Source organism: Pteropus medius, unplaced genomic scaffold, assembly GCF_902729225.1.
Source record: "Pteropus medius unplaced genomic scaffold, Ma_sr-lr_union100, whole genome shotgun sequence".
NCBI classification, from domain to species: domain Eukaryota; kingdom Metazoa; phylum Chordata; class Mammalia; order Chiroptera; family Pteropodidae; genus Pteropus; species Pteropus medius.
The window spans coordinates 1,010,265-1,027,317 of record NW_024346667.1 but is presented as its reverse complement, the minus strand read 5'-3'; the positions used below and the strand labels follow the sequence as shown (position 1 = coordinate 1,027,317).

The 17,053-nt window shown below is 47.9% G+C and overlaps 1 protein-coding gene across 2 annotated transcripts in view; it reads left to right on the top strand.

The window, feature by feature from the left end:
* Nucleotides 1-13,163, top strand: part of MAML3 (mastermind like transcriptional coactivator 3) — a 365,957-nt gene extending 352,794 nt beyond the window's left edge. Inside the window, exons 3-5 of one of the 2 annotated variants that reach the window (XM_039875816.1) lie at nt 883-1,152; nt 5,226-5,307; nt 9,686-13,163. In XM_039875816.1, the coding sequence (XP_039731750.1) occupies nt 883-1,152; nt 5,226-5,307; nt 9,686-10,683 (1,350 nt within the window). In that variant the 3' untranslated portion in view covers nt 10,684-13,163. Of the gene's footprint in view, nt 1-882; nt 1,153-5,222; nt 5,308-9,685 lie in introns of both variants that reach the window. The other variant, XM_039875815.1, reaches the window with a different exon arrangement.
* Nucleotides 13,164-17,053: the final 3,890 nt, after the last annotated feature.

The following is a 17,053-nucleotide window of genomic DNA, read 5'->3' as shown; positions in this document are numbered from 1 at the left end:
TGTCACAGGCTTTCAAATGTCACAATTACAGTTGACGCTTTAGCAACATGGATCTGAACTGTGCAGGGCCACTTATATGCAGGGGGTTTTCCCCAATAAATCTGCACTTGGTCCCCGGTGTACCCGGTTCCACGTTTGTGGGTCTTACCAACCACAGATTGAAAACAGTGTTTTCCATCCGCAGCTGGGAATCCGCGGATACGGCGGGCAGACTGCACGCGCTGATCCTACACCGTTTTATGTAACGGACGTGCGCATTTTTGGGTGTTGGTGTCCGTGGGAGGTCCCGAAGCCAGTTCCCCATGGATAATGAGGGAGGACTCTAAGTTTCGGAGGAGCCTAAAGTTATACACAGGTTTTCAACCACACAGGGGTCCTGTGTTGTTCAAAAGTCATCTCTAATTAGAATTTCATCAAATAGCAGATCTGTCGATTTAAGAATTCCAGCAATCTTGCGTAAACATCTCTCCTACTACCCAAGTCCATTTGGGTCAGGTGGGAAGCATGGATTAAGAGGTGAGATCCGGCCCAGCAATCTGCATCCAGATTTAAGATAAGCCCCGCCTAATAAGGGCTTATTGCCTTTCCTTTGGAAAAACGCAGGATGTTAGTTGAAAACCCTGTCCTTGTCCCTTAGCCAGTCCCAGAACTTGGTCGCAGACTCCAGAGCCATGCTCTGTGACTGTCACCGCGTAGCCTCTCTAATTCTACTGCAATAAGTCCACTTTTGAAGTCTACCGCATTGTTCATATGGAAATACAACGTGTGCCACGCAGGACCCCTTGGGTCCACAGCCAGGGCCTCTCCCCACTCTCCTTCCCCTGTGGAGTCACTTTCCTTCAGATGTGGAATCACTGTTTTCTCTTCTCTTCTGTCCTCCAGGAGCAGCACCCGGTCGGGCTTCCCCGGACCACCGGCCCCATGCCATCCTCCGTGCCCCCAGGCTCAGGCGGCATGGTCTCTGGCGCCAGTCCTGCAGGTCCCGGCTTCCTGGGCAGCCAGCCCCAGGCAGCCATCATGAAGCAGATGCTCATCGATCAGCGGGCCCAGCTGATGGAGCAGCAGAAGCAACAGTTCCTGCGGGAGCAGAGGCAGCAGCAGCAGCAGCAGCAGCAACAGCAGCAGCAGCAACAGCAGATTCTGGCCGAGCAGGTAACGTGCGCCCGTGGTGTGATCTCTTCATTTGGCCAGCGTTTGCTCAGAGCCTGGTGTCCGTGGCGGAGTGGGGGGGAAGGGGGGATGTCCAGCTCATGTCCTTCCTCAGGACAGTCACGGTTTGGAGTTCCCCAGGATCACAAAAGAACCTGCAGAATTTAGACCTTTCGATTAGGTTTTTTCTTAGACCAAATTAGTTTGTACTTAAAAAACAGGCTTCAGCCATCAGTTTGAAGGCCCGTTTGCCAGAGACAAGTCTTCCATTCAAGCCCGACTCCTTTTCTTCTGGTTTCTGGCGATCGGCAGGGAAGTGGGGAGGGCCGGCTCACATTCTTCATAAACTCTAATATTTCTAGCGGGAAGAAAAAAAAAGAAAAGAATTCAGAGAACTTTGTCTCTTGAAAGACAGTGTCACGAGCAGGGACTGAGAAGAATTCTACAGAATTGGTCATGAACGATGGTCAGAAACAATAGCAGAATAATAGGGCCCACAGAGCTACCTGGAAACCTGAACTTCGAGGGTCAGAGAAAGGGGGAAAATTTAAGGAAATTCCCAACAGCTTTTAGAACAGCTCAGGAAATCTTTAAGTTAAAGAAAGGCCTTACACATATAAAGCTTTACCTTAGGCGTCTTTGTCCACCCCTGCCATATAAGTCCTCCAGCTTTGAAAGAAAACCTTCCCTTCAGGCAGCTCCCATAGGTTTCAGCGTGGTTCCTTTTGGGGTGTCTGTTTTGTTTTGTTTTGTTTGCGAGATGCCCAGGCCTATTTTAGTATGATCCTGGGAGAGGCCTGAGGCCTTCCTCAGGAGGTCACGGGATGGCTCCCATGGGGTTCTGTACAGGACATCTTTCTGTAGGAGGTGTGAGGTTGTCATCTCAGCCTCAAGGCCCAACAGAGCTCCGCCCCACAGAGCTCCTTACCCTTCTAGAATGTTCCTAATAGGATCAGAATTTTGAAAATTTATCGAGCATCCTCCACCACTTACAGACCAGATACTGTGTGGGACACAGGCACGCTGAGGTCCCTCCTAACCAGAGCAGCGATTCGAAGTAACATCAGTGTGCATCCTCCAAACGGAAAAATTGTACCGCTCGATGCAGTTCACTTACGTTCCCTTTTTTGCTTTTGTTCTCGAACAGCTGTGTCATTATCTCCCTTTTTACCAAGGTCGGTCAGCTGCCCGGCAGCTCTTGTACAAACAAACCTCTATCCCCACCACCCTGCGTAAGGTGTGTGACAAGGAACCAAGCTAAAGCCCCCCCGTGAGTGGCGCTGCCGAAGGGGAGCTGGGCTTTGTAACTCCTCTCCTCGGCCAGTCCCAGGGCATCTCAGCTGTGCCCGACACTTTCGGTGGTGGCTTTTGATGTGTGTGCTGTGCCCAAGACGCAACATGGAGGCGGGGTAACCAGGCAGAACCCGGCTGCGCCAGCCCAGGGTGTGCCCGCTCGGCGAGGCCGGCCAACCCTGAGAACGGGAAGGAGGCAGAAGAGTCGGGTAAAGAGCTGCCGCAGGGAGACACCCACAGACTAGGAGATGGGAGAGTGGGGGACCCCTCCTCCAGGCTGCAGAGAGATACGGGGCTCCTCGGAAAAGATGGATGAAAAAGAGAAACTGCAAAAAAATGAGTATAATTCCTTAGCGACCGTGTGTGCCAAGAGATGATCACGGACTGAGGGTAGAATTTACCCAAGGTCAGAATGTGTCCAGTCTCTGGCCTGTGGTGTGATTTCAGACAAACCATGTTAAAAGGTAATCATTTCCCAGCCTTCCTCCTGTAGCCGTTCTAAGGATCACGTGGGATAATGTGCGTAAAATTCTTTGGAAATGGCACGAATGTATATAGGGACCTGTCACATGACCCTGGTGTCACAGAAGGCCGCAGCCACACGTGCCGACCATCCTGTGGGACTAGCCCAGGTGTGAAACCGGGAGACTGAGCTGAAACCATTCAAGTCGCTGCAGCACCGTACCTGTGCCCGGAGACGGTCTGGGAGCCTGCAGGGGGTGGGCTGTCACCTTCTTGTTGTGAGAATGAACAGAGCCATATCCGTGTCGAGCTGGTTTCCCTGGTCTCCGAAGCAGCAGTGACCATTTTGTAAAGAGTGTATTCGAGACGCTTGGGTTTCCTGAAAGGACATGTGAAGGAAAACAGAGAAGTTATCTCTGGGAACTTTAAAATGATCCTCAGTGGACTTAGAAATCAGAACAGAGCAGGCCGAAAGCAGGCACGAAGTGACATTTAATGCCTTATTTCTCAAAGAGTGCAGGGCATATCACCTCTCATCTATTCACAAAGGTTCCACAGAACCTAGAATTTTCAAGCCGAAAGGAACATTCGAGGTCATCAAGTCCCTTCATTTTACATATGTGGACACCGAGGACAGAAGCCGATGCTATCCATGTGATGTCGCAGAGTCAGAGAGAGGCAGAAGCCAGGACTGCAGCCGGGGCCTCCTGACTGGTGACCAGGGACCCCACGCCCTCCTACCACAGCCCGCCCCGCAGTGTACTCCCAGTGAGACGGTTAAAGGCTTACACACCGTGAGAAATGTGGCTGAGGAGAAGCTTTCAGACGCTCAGCTGACTTCCAGGAACGCCCTGCGAGCAGGCGTAACGGATTCGCGTGGTTTCTTGTCTACGCTTTGTCTACACAATTAATTAATCTTAACAGTTTGTGCCAAACACCGGGATAGGCACCACGGGACAGGGTGCACGGGGCAGAGGCTGTTCCTTTCTCTGGTTGCCAGACTACTGGCTGGCCTCGTCCAGGAAAAAAAAGAAAAGAAGAGAAAAAGAAAATTATAGAGCTGCCCAAGAACCAAAACGAGAAAGAAATAGACATGAACACACATGTTAAGAAGTGGTCAATGTGTGTTATTTTTATAATGAACACTCCAAAGAGCAGGGCCTCGTCTGTTCGTCTGTTCGTTGGAGCCCTTGCAGGTGAAAGGTGCTTAATGAATATTCAACAACAGGCAGAAGGTCAGGCCACTACTTGACGGTGGACGAGGACTAGGACCCCTCTCTCTGCTCTCTCCGCCTCGCTTTCTTTTCCTTCCCTCTTCGCGTGGAGCATGACGATGATCATAATGGCCTTTCCAGACTATTGGTAACAGCGCTGGCCGTGCCGCGTCCCCGTGGGCGGACGAAGGCTGAGACGCGGGCTGCCTGACTCCCGGCCCACGTGGAATCCCACGCGGTTTCCTGGACGAAGTCGGTGTCTATTTTACTTGTGGAGGTGGATTTTACAGGCGATGCGGCTTCATGGGAATAAGATTAGCCTTGTTTATAGCCCCTGAGAATCCCATCGTCCTTTACCCATAGCATCTATTTAGGTCATTAAAAATTAGATGCTTGTCTCTTTGACCTCTGTTCCCACAACGCTAAGGAAAACATGCAGGCCGAGGCTGGAAAGGGAAAAGTGCCTGGCTTGGTACACGTTGCTCGTGAGCCAGCAAGTCCACGCGATGGAGACGCTACAGACATTCGCCAAAAGGCATGGACTGGGGTGTTCACAGCAGCGGCACTGAGGGCAGCCCCGAATGGAAGCACCCCAAGTGACCATCCCTGGTAGAACAGGCAAATGAATGGTGACTCGTTCATAGGACGGAGGGCTTCTCAGTAGCGATAATGAACAGACCACAGCTGCGTGTATCCATATGGCTGAATCTCACGCCTATAAGGAACGTGAGGAACCAGACACCAAGGCCAGACACAAGTGTGTTGTATAAATCCCCTTACGTAAAGGGAAGAGCAGACACAACTGATGTATGTTGTTAGTGAGGGACAGTTTGCCTGAGTCGGATGAAGGGTGACGACAGCCAGGGGCCTGAGGGGCTCCTGCAACCTTCTGCGTCCTGATCTAGATGCTGGTTACCGGGGGTGTGTTTGTTTGTGAAAACCCACCACACCATCCACTTCTGCCTCGAGCACTTGCCTGTATGCACCTTGTTCTTCGATAGGAAGTTTCGTTTGGGGGGAAAAGCCCACCCTCCTCAGAACCACAGATTATTTAAGCGTGTGCTCTGTCCCCACCTCACCTGCGCCCTGCCTCTGTCATTCCAGCAGCTGCAGCAGCCACACCTGCCCCGACAGCACCTCCAGCCGCAGCGGAGCCCGTACCCGGTGCAGCAGGTCAGCCAGTTTCAAGGTGAGGCCCGCGCGTACCTCTCCCGTTGTAGACCTTCCAGTGGCGAAGTGTAGGATGCGTAGCCCATTGCCTGACGGGCTGTGTTCGTGTCAGGTGGTATGAAAGATATTTAAGAACTGAGGGCACCATCCAAGCAGAATGCACCCGTGGAGGCCCCCTGCTGTGCCGCGCAGTGACCTTTTGGTCAGCAGGTCCAGAAGAGGTCTTGGTGGGCCCAGGGAGGGGTCAAGGTGCCTGTGGGGGCGGAACTGAGGCAGCTGTTCTTTGCCAAAGGTACAGAAGTATTTCAGTAGTTCAACGGCCCAAAAGGGCCTGTTGGCCCATTATCGGCCTTGTTTATGTCTAGATCATCATCTCAGTGGCCACGTGGGGGCAGAAATCCTGTACCGCATCTTCCTTGCTAATCTCAGCAGGTCAGCTGGCCAAAACCCCCACTTCCAACTTCCGAAGTGAAAGAAACTGGCTTGCAGCAACCACTGATCTCTCCTGAATATAGAAAACACATAAGGCCTTGTGAATGGCAGGACTGTCTTGATCCTGCTGCCTCTTTGTAGAAATCTCAAATCATGGCCCCGGGAGCCGTGGGTGCAACGTATGCTGAAGAGTGCCTTTCCTTTGTAAAGTAGACAGGCCGCTCCATCTACAGGAGAGAGATCCCCGAGGGTCTTGCATGGGGTGGAGGACGGGCCTGAGGACCCTGCCCGGTCTCACCCATAGGCGTCCTAGAGCTCTGTCTATAGGGGTCACCTAACAGCGGAAATCCTGATTCTGATCCCCCGCCTGTTTCTCGGGGCCTAGATCGATGCATCGCAGCTTCTCTTGGAGACTCTGTCAGGAGCTGTGAAGCCCCTTGCACACAAACATGCATAATAATGATCTATACAAACTTTGTACATCACTTTTACAAGTGTTACTCCCCCCGCAGATTGTGATCCAGGGCAGCATTTTTCAGTCTTTGGGTCGCAGTAACAGTAGGTGGTGGAGACAATTTAACGAGCCACAGCCAATATTTTAAACATGAAATACAATACAAAGAAACAGAATGTATCATAATAGGAGAAACTTCTGGCTCCGTTACAAACCCACGGTGTGTATATTACTGGATCAGGCGCTAAGAGTTGTGGGTTAAACAGCCTGAAAGCCACAGAAGTTCACTGAACTCACTGAAGGTTGCCTCTGCAAACACTGGCTCTTAAGTAGCTATCACTCCCTTCCACATCCCTTTCGGACTTGACACAGGGAAGGACAAAGGAACTGGGCTGTCCACAGGTATGCTGTCCACTAAATCAATGTCGACAGTCTTTGAAGAATTATGTTTCTCACTTGGTCATGGGTGGACAGGAGTGGAAAATAGTCTTTGTCACGTGTTGTTAAAACAGACAGCCCGACCCCACCCCCAGAGTTTGTCGTTCAGGAGGTCTGGTGTGGGACCCCAGAACTGATATTGCAACAAGTTCTCAGGAGTTGGGGCTGCTGCTACCTGAGGAACACACTTGGAGAACTGGTGTTTTGTATTATGAACTAATGAAAAACATGAAATCTGAGAAAGCCAATTTAGTGTCCCTTGAGTTTTCTGGTTCATAACTTATGTAATATTTGAGAGGATAAAGGGATCCTCCAAAATTTAATAATTCCTCAGTATAGTATGAATTACTGTAAATGCTTTGGTTCCAATTTTTAAGTTTTACTCTGAACTTTTCTAAAACCCCAAAGCATAGGTAATCAACCTAAAAATTTAGCTACACTTAAGCTAAACAACCAGTGACATTTTAGGGTTCTTGAGCTGATTGAGATATATATATATTTTTTTGTTACTATCTTCAATATTTTATGTATTTACTAATACCCTAGAGAGCATAATGTTATGTCTGGGAAAATAGCAAATGGAGAAATAGTAAATACTGTCCTTGGAGAGAAGTTCCAGTAGGAATAACTTGCATAAAAACTTATACATCTCACACCACACATCTCAGAGGTTTTAGTGACTATCTTTTATTGAGTTCCATGCCCCTGGGTGATGTTACATGCCTCTGAGGAAATGCTTATATTTCACACACACAGGCATTTTGTGAATGAAGATAGAACATAGACCCTTTTAGGAAAAAAATTGCATATTATCATCTCTATTTGAACATGGAAGATTTCCTTTGACATTGTGATGTTAACCAGTAGACAAGAAAATTAATTTGACTACATTGCCTCATAATACTATCTGTTTTAAACAAAAATTTTTAAAAAAAGAAGAAAAAGTAATCTGTCATTTAACATATGGAGTAATCAGATAAAGAAAGGTTATTTCTTTGAACGCATTTGAATTATTTTTTTTCTTTTGTATATTTAAAATTACTGAAGGCATGAAACTAAATTAATAAAACCATTTTTGTTTTTCCTAGGCTAAAAGTACGGTGCTGATTTTAAAATGTACTTTTTTTCTCATAAGAATTACACTTAGATAGTGCAGACATTTACACTAAGTAAAAATAAAGGTTGGCTTGGATTAATCTTTTAATACCTCTTAAAAGGCATGGCAGCATTTCTGCTCTCTTAATAAAGGAGTCTATTTCTCATTCAAAAACTTACTCCAGACAATATCCAGTTCCTCAGTGTGTCCATTTTAAGCACAACAAAAATGTCCGAAATATTAGAGTCTTTTTATCTATTTGCATCGAGCAGCCCATCAGCCTGTTTGTATAATGTGGGTCTAGCTGATCAATCTCTGAGTCAGCAATATTTTTCCCTTAAATATTTAAATAAACAACTCAATAACCCATTTCAGCACAGTTGATCAGATTGGCCATGCAGTCAATACAGATTTAGTCGTTAAGGTCATAAAACTTTATAACAAGATTACAAGTTGCACTATATACTGCCATCCAGTATTTAATCATGAACTTTAGTGGGTTTTTTTTTTTTTAATCATTTAGATATAATTAAAGTTAAAACAAAAAAAATGAGAACATTTCTAGGGCTCGCCCCCCAGATCTTCAGGTGCCCCTGCAGTAACCATTTAATTTTTCAATGCAGCATGATATCGATCTCAAGCCTGGAAAACTTAAGTCATAATCAAAATTCCCGTAATTTTCTTTCTTAAAGAGAAAAATAATAGATGGAGACATATTTGCTGCCCAGAAATCAATACCCCCATCAGGAAGACAAAAACACACTTCAGTTATCTGCCAAGGTGCCAGGCTTAACAAGCTTATACTCTTCTCATCTAGTTTTTCATCTCGGTTCCAGAGAGGATCAAATTTGCTTATAATATCGATTGGCTCCCATGCCACATCTTTTTTTAAATGTCCAGGAAAAGAACTGTTTTTCTTTGACTCACAGACTTAATCATTAGCGGGGACGTAGAAAAATCCATGCACCTCCCAGTCCTTTCCAGCCTTGGCTGGGGTCCTCAGAGTGACATCTCTATCCTCCTGGCTGGTTTAGAGATTTCCCGGGAACATGTAAAGAAGGACTCATTCAAATGCCTGATGAGAGTGGAGTGACTTGACACGTTCATACTCTGGCCAACTTTTAAACAGCATCCCTGAAACTCTATTAGCGATCTGCTGAGAAACATAGTCATTGCCAGTTTCGAGGAGTGGCCTTTGCTGGAGAGATCCGTAAGTTCACTGCCTAATAGCAAGTCGCAGGATAATTTCTTTTTCTAGCTCAGGAAGCTGGCCAGTTTGCCCTGACATGTTACGATTCAGAGGAAATCGACAGGGTAGGTCCAGAAAATGCCACATCTGTCAAAATAGCTCCTTAGCAGAAGCAATGGCCTTTAACCTCTCAAGTCCTACTCGAGTCTTAGGGGAAATTAATGTAATGGTCTTTACTCATAGTATTCTCTACTGTACTGTGTTCCACGTCACAAATAGAATATGCACGGTGATTGCCATTTCTTCTTAATTTAGCCCAGAAGGTGAATTCCCTCTCACCTCCAAGGAAAATGCTAGCTAATTGATTGAGGATGGCATCATAACAAGAAGACTGAGAAACAATTAGCTTCCGAAATGTCAACAAAAATAATATCAGGGTAATCAACTGAAAAAGTCAACTACAATAGCGTGTGTACCGTATGATCCCAGTTTGTGTGTGTGTGTATCTGTTTATATGGGAGTAATAGTTAGCAGTAGTCATTTCTGGAGGTTGGGAATTTCGATGACTCTAACGTTCATCTTTTTGAAAAATCTAGAAGATACCGAAGGGCACAATCAGCATAGGTTACAAGCAGAAAAATACTAACTGTTTTATCAAGGATTTGTTATCAGAGTAGATCCTTTCACGTAAAAGAATTTTGCCTCTTGCGTAGAAAGTTCCAGTGACTCGTTCCAGGGCATTGCTTACCGAGAGGAGTGAGCCGTGTGTGTCCTTTCTCCCCCCGCAGGTTCTCCGCAGGATATCGCGGCTGCGAGGAACCAAGTAACCCTCCAGAACATGCGGACGTCGCGGCTGATGGCCCAGAACACAGGCATAATGGGAATGGGACCCTCGCAGAACCCAGGGACGATGGCCACGGCCGCCGCGCAGTCAGAGATGGGACTGGCCCCGTACAGCACCACGCCGACCAGCCAGCCCGGAATGTATAATATGAGCACAGGAATGACCCAAATGTTGCAGCACCCAAACCAAAGTGGCATGAGCATCACACACAACCAAGCCCAGGGGCCGAGGCAACCCGCCTCCGGGCAAGGGGTCGGGATGGTGAGTGGGTTCGGTCAGAGCATGCTGGTGAACTCGGCCATGACCCAGCAGCATCAGCCGATGAAAGGGCCGGTGGGCCAGGCCTTGCCGAGGCCCCAGGGCCCGCCCAGGCTGCAGAGCATTATGGGAACGGTCCCGCAGGGAGCCCAGAGCTGGCAGCAGAGGAGCTTACAGGGGATGCCCGGGAGGACTAGTGGAGAACTGGGTTCGTTCAACAACGGCGCCAGCTACCCACTTCAAGCCGGCCAGCCGAGGCTGGCCAAGCAGCACTTCCCACAGGGACTGAGCCAGGTCGTGGACGCGAACACCGGCACGGTGAGAACCCTCAACACGGCTGCCATGGGTCGGCAGATGATGCCGCCCCTTCCAGGCCAGCAAGGCGCCAGCCAGGCCAGGCCGATGGTCATGTCTGGCCTAGGCCAGGGCGTCCCCGGTATGCCCACTTTCGGCCAGCCCCCAGCACAGCAGCAGATGCCCAGTGGCAGCTTTGCCCCAAGCGGCCAGAGCCAAGCCTATGAGCGGAACGCCCCTCAGGACATGTCATACAGTTACAGTGGCGAGGCGGCCGGGGCTTCCTTCCCTGGCCTCTCAGACAGTGCCGACCTCGTGGACTCCATCATCAAAGGTGGGCCGGGGGACGAATGGATGCAGGAGCTTGACGAATTGTTTGGAAACCCCTAGTCAGGAGGGGCCCCGAGAGCCACAACTCCAGTGGCGAAAGCATAAAACGTGAAAAAAGAAACAGGATGTGGATCCATCCTCGTTTTTTTTGTTTTTTTGACCCACGTAAACTGAGCAAAACTGCAGCTGGCTGACGGTGGAAGATCCAGGTGCCAATCCACGGCTCCGCGGGGCCTCGTTTCGCCTGATTTTCACACAGCAGTCAAGACGAGATGCCGGTGCAGATTCCAGCTGCAAGAGAGGAAGACACAGCAGAGGCAGGTGGGGAAGACGCCTGAGCCCCCTGCTCGGCGCACTCTCTGACCGCCTGGCCCCAGGTGCGGAGACTGCAGCTTTGGAGACACAAGAGACAGAGCCGCGGGCCAGGGAGAGCCGCACAGAGGCTGCTGGGTGGTCGCACAGGTCGGAAATGCACTGAGCTCCAGCTGGAAGGAGACGCCAGGCGTGGAGACCTGCTGCAGCGCGTGGAGGGCGGGCAGGAGGAACAGCGACGTGTCGCAGGGACTCGGCATAGGGTCCTGCAGGCCTGTCTCCCGCCCCTGATGACTCTCAGAAATCTCAGAGGCTTGCTTTCAGCTGCCTCGCAAGGACAGTCAAGTGAGCTGGGAGGAAGGCCCGTCCTGGGCGCAGCCCTCTGCTGGTGACCACGGTGGCCAGCACTCCGGGTGGTTGGGCTGGAGCCTCCTGGAAGCCCTTACGATAGTGACACATCAAGGCAGTTGCCGTCTACTTCCGACGCCACGGGTGGGAGACCCTGGCAGATGCTCCGTGCCTGCCAGCGCGGCCGCCTTTCCTCCCAGCCCCTGCCCTCGTCCTTCCTTGTGTTCACCCCAGTGCCCTTGCAGCTTCTCGCCGACTATCCAAAAAGAAATGAAGCTTTCGTCTTTAGGGAGCCTGGGCAGCATCAAAATAAATGCAAGACGACTTCGGACAGTGCCCAAAAAGCAAAGGTGACAGTGGCGTTTTCCTTCTCTACCCACGTGTAGAGTTGAATGAATAGTCAGTCTCTGCCTGGAACTGGGCAGGCTGCTCTGATGCTCGGTGGGTTTACGTGTGCCACATCCGATACTTCTGGTGTACCCAACGAGGACCGGCCTGGAGCTCGCCAACTTGGGCTCCCTTTGGGACAATCCCGGGGTTGATGCTCTGAACTCGGCCTTGCCCTTAATCCCTACTCACCAGAAAGACAAATCTGAACCCCTGAGAGGCAAGGCGCGGAAAACTCAATTGCTCCACCTTCTACATTTTGATAATAAAAGGGAGGAAGAAATGGTTCCTTTCATATGGGCAAAGTAATCCACTTCAAAACACCTGTACAGTTGCTTTCTTTGTAATTCACTGAACTCTGCCCTAACTGAAGTCTGTGTCGGAAGGGATCAACAACCTCCGGGATCACAAGGCTTGTCCCTTATTTACAAGGACTTATCTGTCCCGCGTTGGAAGCCATGTGGCATAACCCTTGTCGTAAGCCAGGGAGAGCGGTGTGTGCTTTTCTCCTCCCACACGCTTCCTCCATGTCCGAACGACTGGCTCCCTTCTGCGCAGTCACACGCAGCTCGCCACACCGGAGCCCGGGCTGGGTGCCATGGACAACTGGGCCGGCTGCACCCGGAGGAAGGTCTCAAGAAGCGGGGTTCGGATAGAAAGCTGGGGGCAGAGGATGTAAAGAGGCAGCAGGCAGGCAAGCGCTTCACTTGACTTGCTTGCCAGGTACCAAGGTCATGGGTCTCCTCAGCAAAGGGCAGGATGGAGGCAGAGGCGGCCAGGTGGGGAAGAGCCAAGGGCCACGCGCTCTCTGGGAAGTGGTGGTGTCGGGAGGACAGTGAACTCCCTGTGTGGGAAACTGTTGAATGGAAGCAGATGAAAACCAAAAAACAAAAAATAAGCGAAAGAGAAGACACGGAATACACGTTTACCTTTTTCTGAAAGGTACAGGAAATATATAAGCAAAGATGAGAAGCTAGAGGTGGCTGGTGGAGGTGCGGCTCCATTATCCTAAAAGCTTCCTCCACATGCTGAGTCCTGGGACCAACTACATAGAGAGGTAGATTTTAATAAGGTGGTTTTGTTTCATTTCTGTTTTTACTACGGTGCTGATGTATATGTAATGTCTAAAAAAGTTATTTGTAAATAAGTTTTTACAATACTGCAGATATCACTGGGTCTACTATCTGTAAAAAATATACATATAAATATATATATACTGTTTGTTTAAAATAGAGTATTTTTATTTCATTCCTTAACTCATCGTCACAGCAGTGGTATTGCACTTCAGATGACATCTAATTACTAATTTGTACTGTATGACCTATGGCAACTTGCTCCATTTTATTCAGATTTTTCTAGTTTTCTGTTTTTACTTTGTACATTGAGCATTGCTTATTTCCTTTTAAAAATGTACAGACCTCTGAAATGTAGAAATGAAGTGATGTTGACATACCACTTTTAAAGAAAAAAAAATAAAAAGTTATCTGAATCAACCTGAAGTTTAGTTTATTTTTGGATTGCCACTGGATCCCCAACCTTAATTAAACAGATAGACTATGCCCGGGTTTTAAATGATTAACTGCAATTGTCTCAAATTTTTGATATCGTTATTTAAACATTTATGTAACAGTAGAGATCGATCAATCAATCACAGCCTTTTTAATTCAGCCACACAACCAAAATGTTCTAAATTGGTATTCCTGGGGACATGGCAAAGGGAAGAGAGGGAAGCCAACTTTGAAAGGAACACGCTGAAGTCCATTTGTAGATTGAGCTCAGTAACAATTCGAATCCACCTGGTTCATTCCGAGGACTTGGAAAATTGACAGTAAAATTTTTATTTAAAAAAAAAAAGGTGAAAACTCAAGGAATATATTAAGGGAAGAAGACAAAAGCGGGTCTTGCAATGATAGTATGTTCATCAGTAATCGTCAGTGCCACACACACACACACACACACACACACACAATACCACACACACACACAGTTTTGTTCACTTGTCAGCCCAGCAGGGCAGAACCTGAGCCACCCTCCCCAGCCCCACCACCCACAAAGAGTTGAAGTGCTTAGAAGCTTCCATCCTCTCTGGTGCAGGCGTGAACGGGACACACCCTGAGAGCATTTCTGTTGCAGAGCTCCCCCAGATCGAGTGGAGGCTGGGCTGCTTGCCCTTCTCCACCCCGGTTCCCCGCTCCCTTTCTGTTTCCAGTCCTGGGGGGCCTTGGGCCTTCGTTAACAATTCACTTAACAATTCACGCACACATGACTCCGCCCCTTCCTCTTCTGGAAGACCTGACCTGAGACTTTCCATTTTAGGGGAGTCGAAAATAGACCCAAAACAAACATTACTTTTAACACAGACAAACGAAAAGAAGACATGAACTTGACCGTGGAAGAAGAGACCAGCCCTACCCATGGTGGGCTGTGTTCCCAGATGGACGGACAGATAACATCGTGTGACACTCGGCTTTGTCCCGATGATTCGGGCTTAGTACACTACCAGGTCACATGAGATGGAAAAGCGAACCGATTCTGGAGCGGGGTGTGGGACGGCCGGCAGCAGAAGTGAAAACACGAAGCTCTGAGAAGAGCCGGGGACGCCTCGTCCGAATTAATTTAAACCACATATTTTTATTTCCACGAAAATGTGTTCTGCGCCGGATGAATGGAATACGTTTCTCCTTTAAAACAATTTCTTCTATATCATCATATTGACCTTTATAAAACCCCAGCCCAGTAAGTGGGTGGCGAGAAGAGGAGGAAGAGCGTGCAATCTGTCCAGGAAGTCGGCAGGCATCCGCCCCGGGAAGAAAACCGTATTTTGTTGCTAAAAATTAAGGAACATCCAGAAGCATTAAAGGAGCCATTTCTACTTTCAGTTATTCAAGGAAGACGGTGTCTGTGTCTGGAGAAAAAAGGTGAGAAACAAATGACCTGATATTTTTCCTTATTCGTGACTTTTTTGGGTCATACCACACCTTCCTCTGACCCTACAAGGAAAGAAAGGAAGGAGGAAGAATGCCTGGGAAGGCAGCAGGACGGCTTGTTTGTGCAACCGCTCCTTTATTTTCATTTTTTTCTCGTTTTTTTCCTCTCTACTTTTCTCTCCGGTTTTCTCCTGTAGTCTCTTTGCCTTTTCGTTTCAGTTCTAAGGACATGAGACTTCCATGCTGGTGTGTTCTGGATGGGCCACCTAGACACGTGTCTCGTTTCATGCAACAGGCGGAGGTCATTTCGGGGGCATTCGCACACTTGGGGATCCAGTGTCCCGGCCACATCCAGGACAGCTGCTGGGCCGGGAATAATGCCGCGGCTCTACGGATGGCCCAGACCCCAAATGAAGCATACGGCACTCAGCATAAAAAAATCTGCAGAGCTACCAAGAACCTGATTTTAGGTTTTAACTTCGCTTGGATTTTTAAACTTTTTTGGTGAACATTCTCAATCAGAAAAATAGACAAAAAAAAAAAATGGTACAAAGAATAACTATATATACTTACCAACTCGATTAATAATTAACTTTTTGCCACGTGTGCTTCACATATGTTTTGCAGAACTATCTCAAAGTAAGATATACACACTCCAGCCACTCCGCCCAGCCACCTCTCAGTATGGAGCTCCAAAGAATTAGGGCATTCTCTTCCCTACCCATGATCCCACTATCGCATCTAACATAATTAACATTAATTCCCTAACGTCATCTGATTCTCACTCCACATTCGTACTGTCCCAATTGTCTCCCACATGTCTTCCACAGCAGCTTTGTTCTAACCAGGGTTCGATGGAGGATTCCACATGGCCACTTGATTTTTGTGCCTCCTAAGACTCTCTCAACACAGGAAAATTCTTCTCCATTCCTTTCTTTATCACATTGATTTTTTGAGGCGATGAATCTGATCTCTAACTATAAAATCGGTCAATTTACTAAATACAGAAAATATATATGTAACTGTCAAACAGATTAGAAATTCACATCTCTACAGCCAGCATATTTGCTCTCTGTAGCCCAATTTGCAGGAATTAAAATGATCAAGAGGTTGCCTTGGTGACAATAGAATTAGAACAAAGGAAATAATTCTGCAGTTCAGATGTTTGAAAATACAAAGCTTTGATATCCTGGTACAATCATCTTCTTTTTCCATGTTTAACCAAACTTGTGTGTGTGTGTGTGTGCGCGCGCACACGTGCGTGTGTATGTTTATAGTTTACATCTTTAAAAAGTTCCAATTTAGATACAAAATAGAAATTGTCTCAAAATGCTGAAACGAAAGATTTGAAGAGTTGCGATTTTTTTCCCCCACTTCCTAAAGATATGATTATGCGGTAATTATGCGTTAGGGTCAAAAATTTTTCGCTCTCACTTGCTTATCTTCAGTGCATAAAAGAACTAAAATGTCACAAGTCACCAAAACTGATCGAAACACTAAGAAGTTAAAAGACCATAGAATCATAGCATTTTTGAATACTGGCCCCATTTTCCTTAGAGAACACTGAGGCGGGGAGCTTCAGATGCTGTGGGAGCACAGCCAGCAAGGAGAGCAGAATTAGCCTTGCCTGGCTCTGGGGCCCTCACCGCGTTGCTGCAAGGGCTCTGCTGACGAGGTGCCTTGTCCAAAGACTAACGGCCACAGTCAGGGCAATGGGGCTTGTGTCCAGATATCCCCAGCCCAGACCAATGTGTCCTCAGCATGCTTTGGGATACTTAGTACTGGTATTTGGGATGCAAGAGGCCGTCGTGTTTCTCCCCTCCCATTCTGGAAACACTGGCGTCTTATTTCTTTATCCATTACTCGTAGCCTTTGTAACTTCCTTTGTATCTACAGAACAGCTTCTTGAATAGTCCACACCAGATTCGAGGCTGGCCAACTTTATTTGAAAAAAATTGACAGTTGTGTTCATGATGTCAGAATGGGTCATATATGCTCATAATTCCATTTTTCTAAAGTCCCTGAGGACGGTAATGTGGACTCATTTCCATTTTACAGATAAAGTGAAGAAAAGCCATTTGCAATTGTGCCAGACAGTGACTGTACATAGGGTCACAATAGCCACTGGCCCCAAGCCCCAGGTGACACAGGAAGGGCATCAGAACCCAGCCCAGGACCCCCAGCAGTGACCATGACCCTCCGTCCCCTGCCAGGGGCAAGAACATTCACTGAGCAGAGGTCTCTGCATGGTGCCTTGAAAATGATACCTTTTTCAAAATGATACTCCTTTTGTCTTTATAAAGTCCCTTTCACAGCTAGATTTATTTTGTGCTACTAGTGGATGCCTCTCTTCTCTGGCTACTTACTCTATGTGTCTGCTTAACTTCCCCCATGTGCAGCCAACTGCGGCTTTCCTACCACCAATGAAGTGGGCTCTGATGCCTTATCAGCATCTG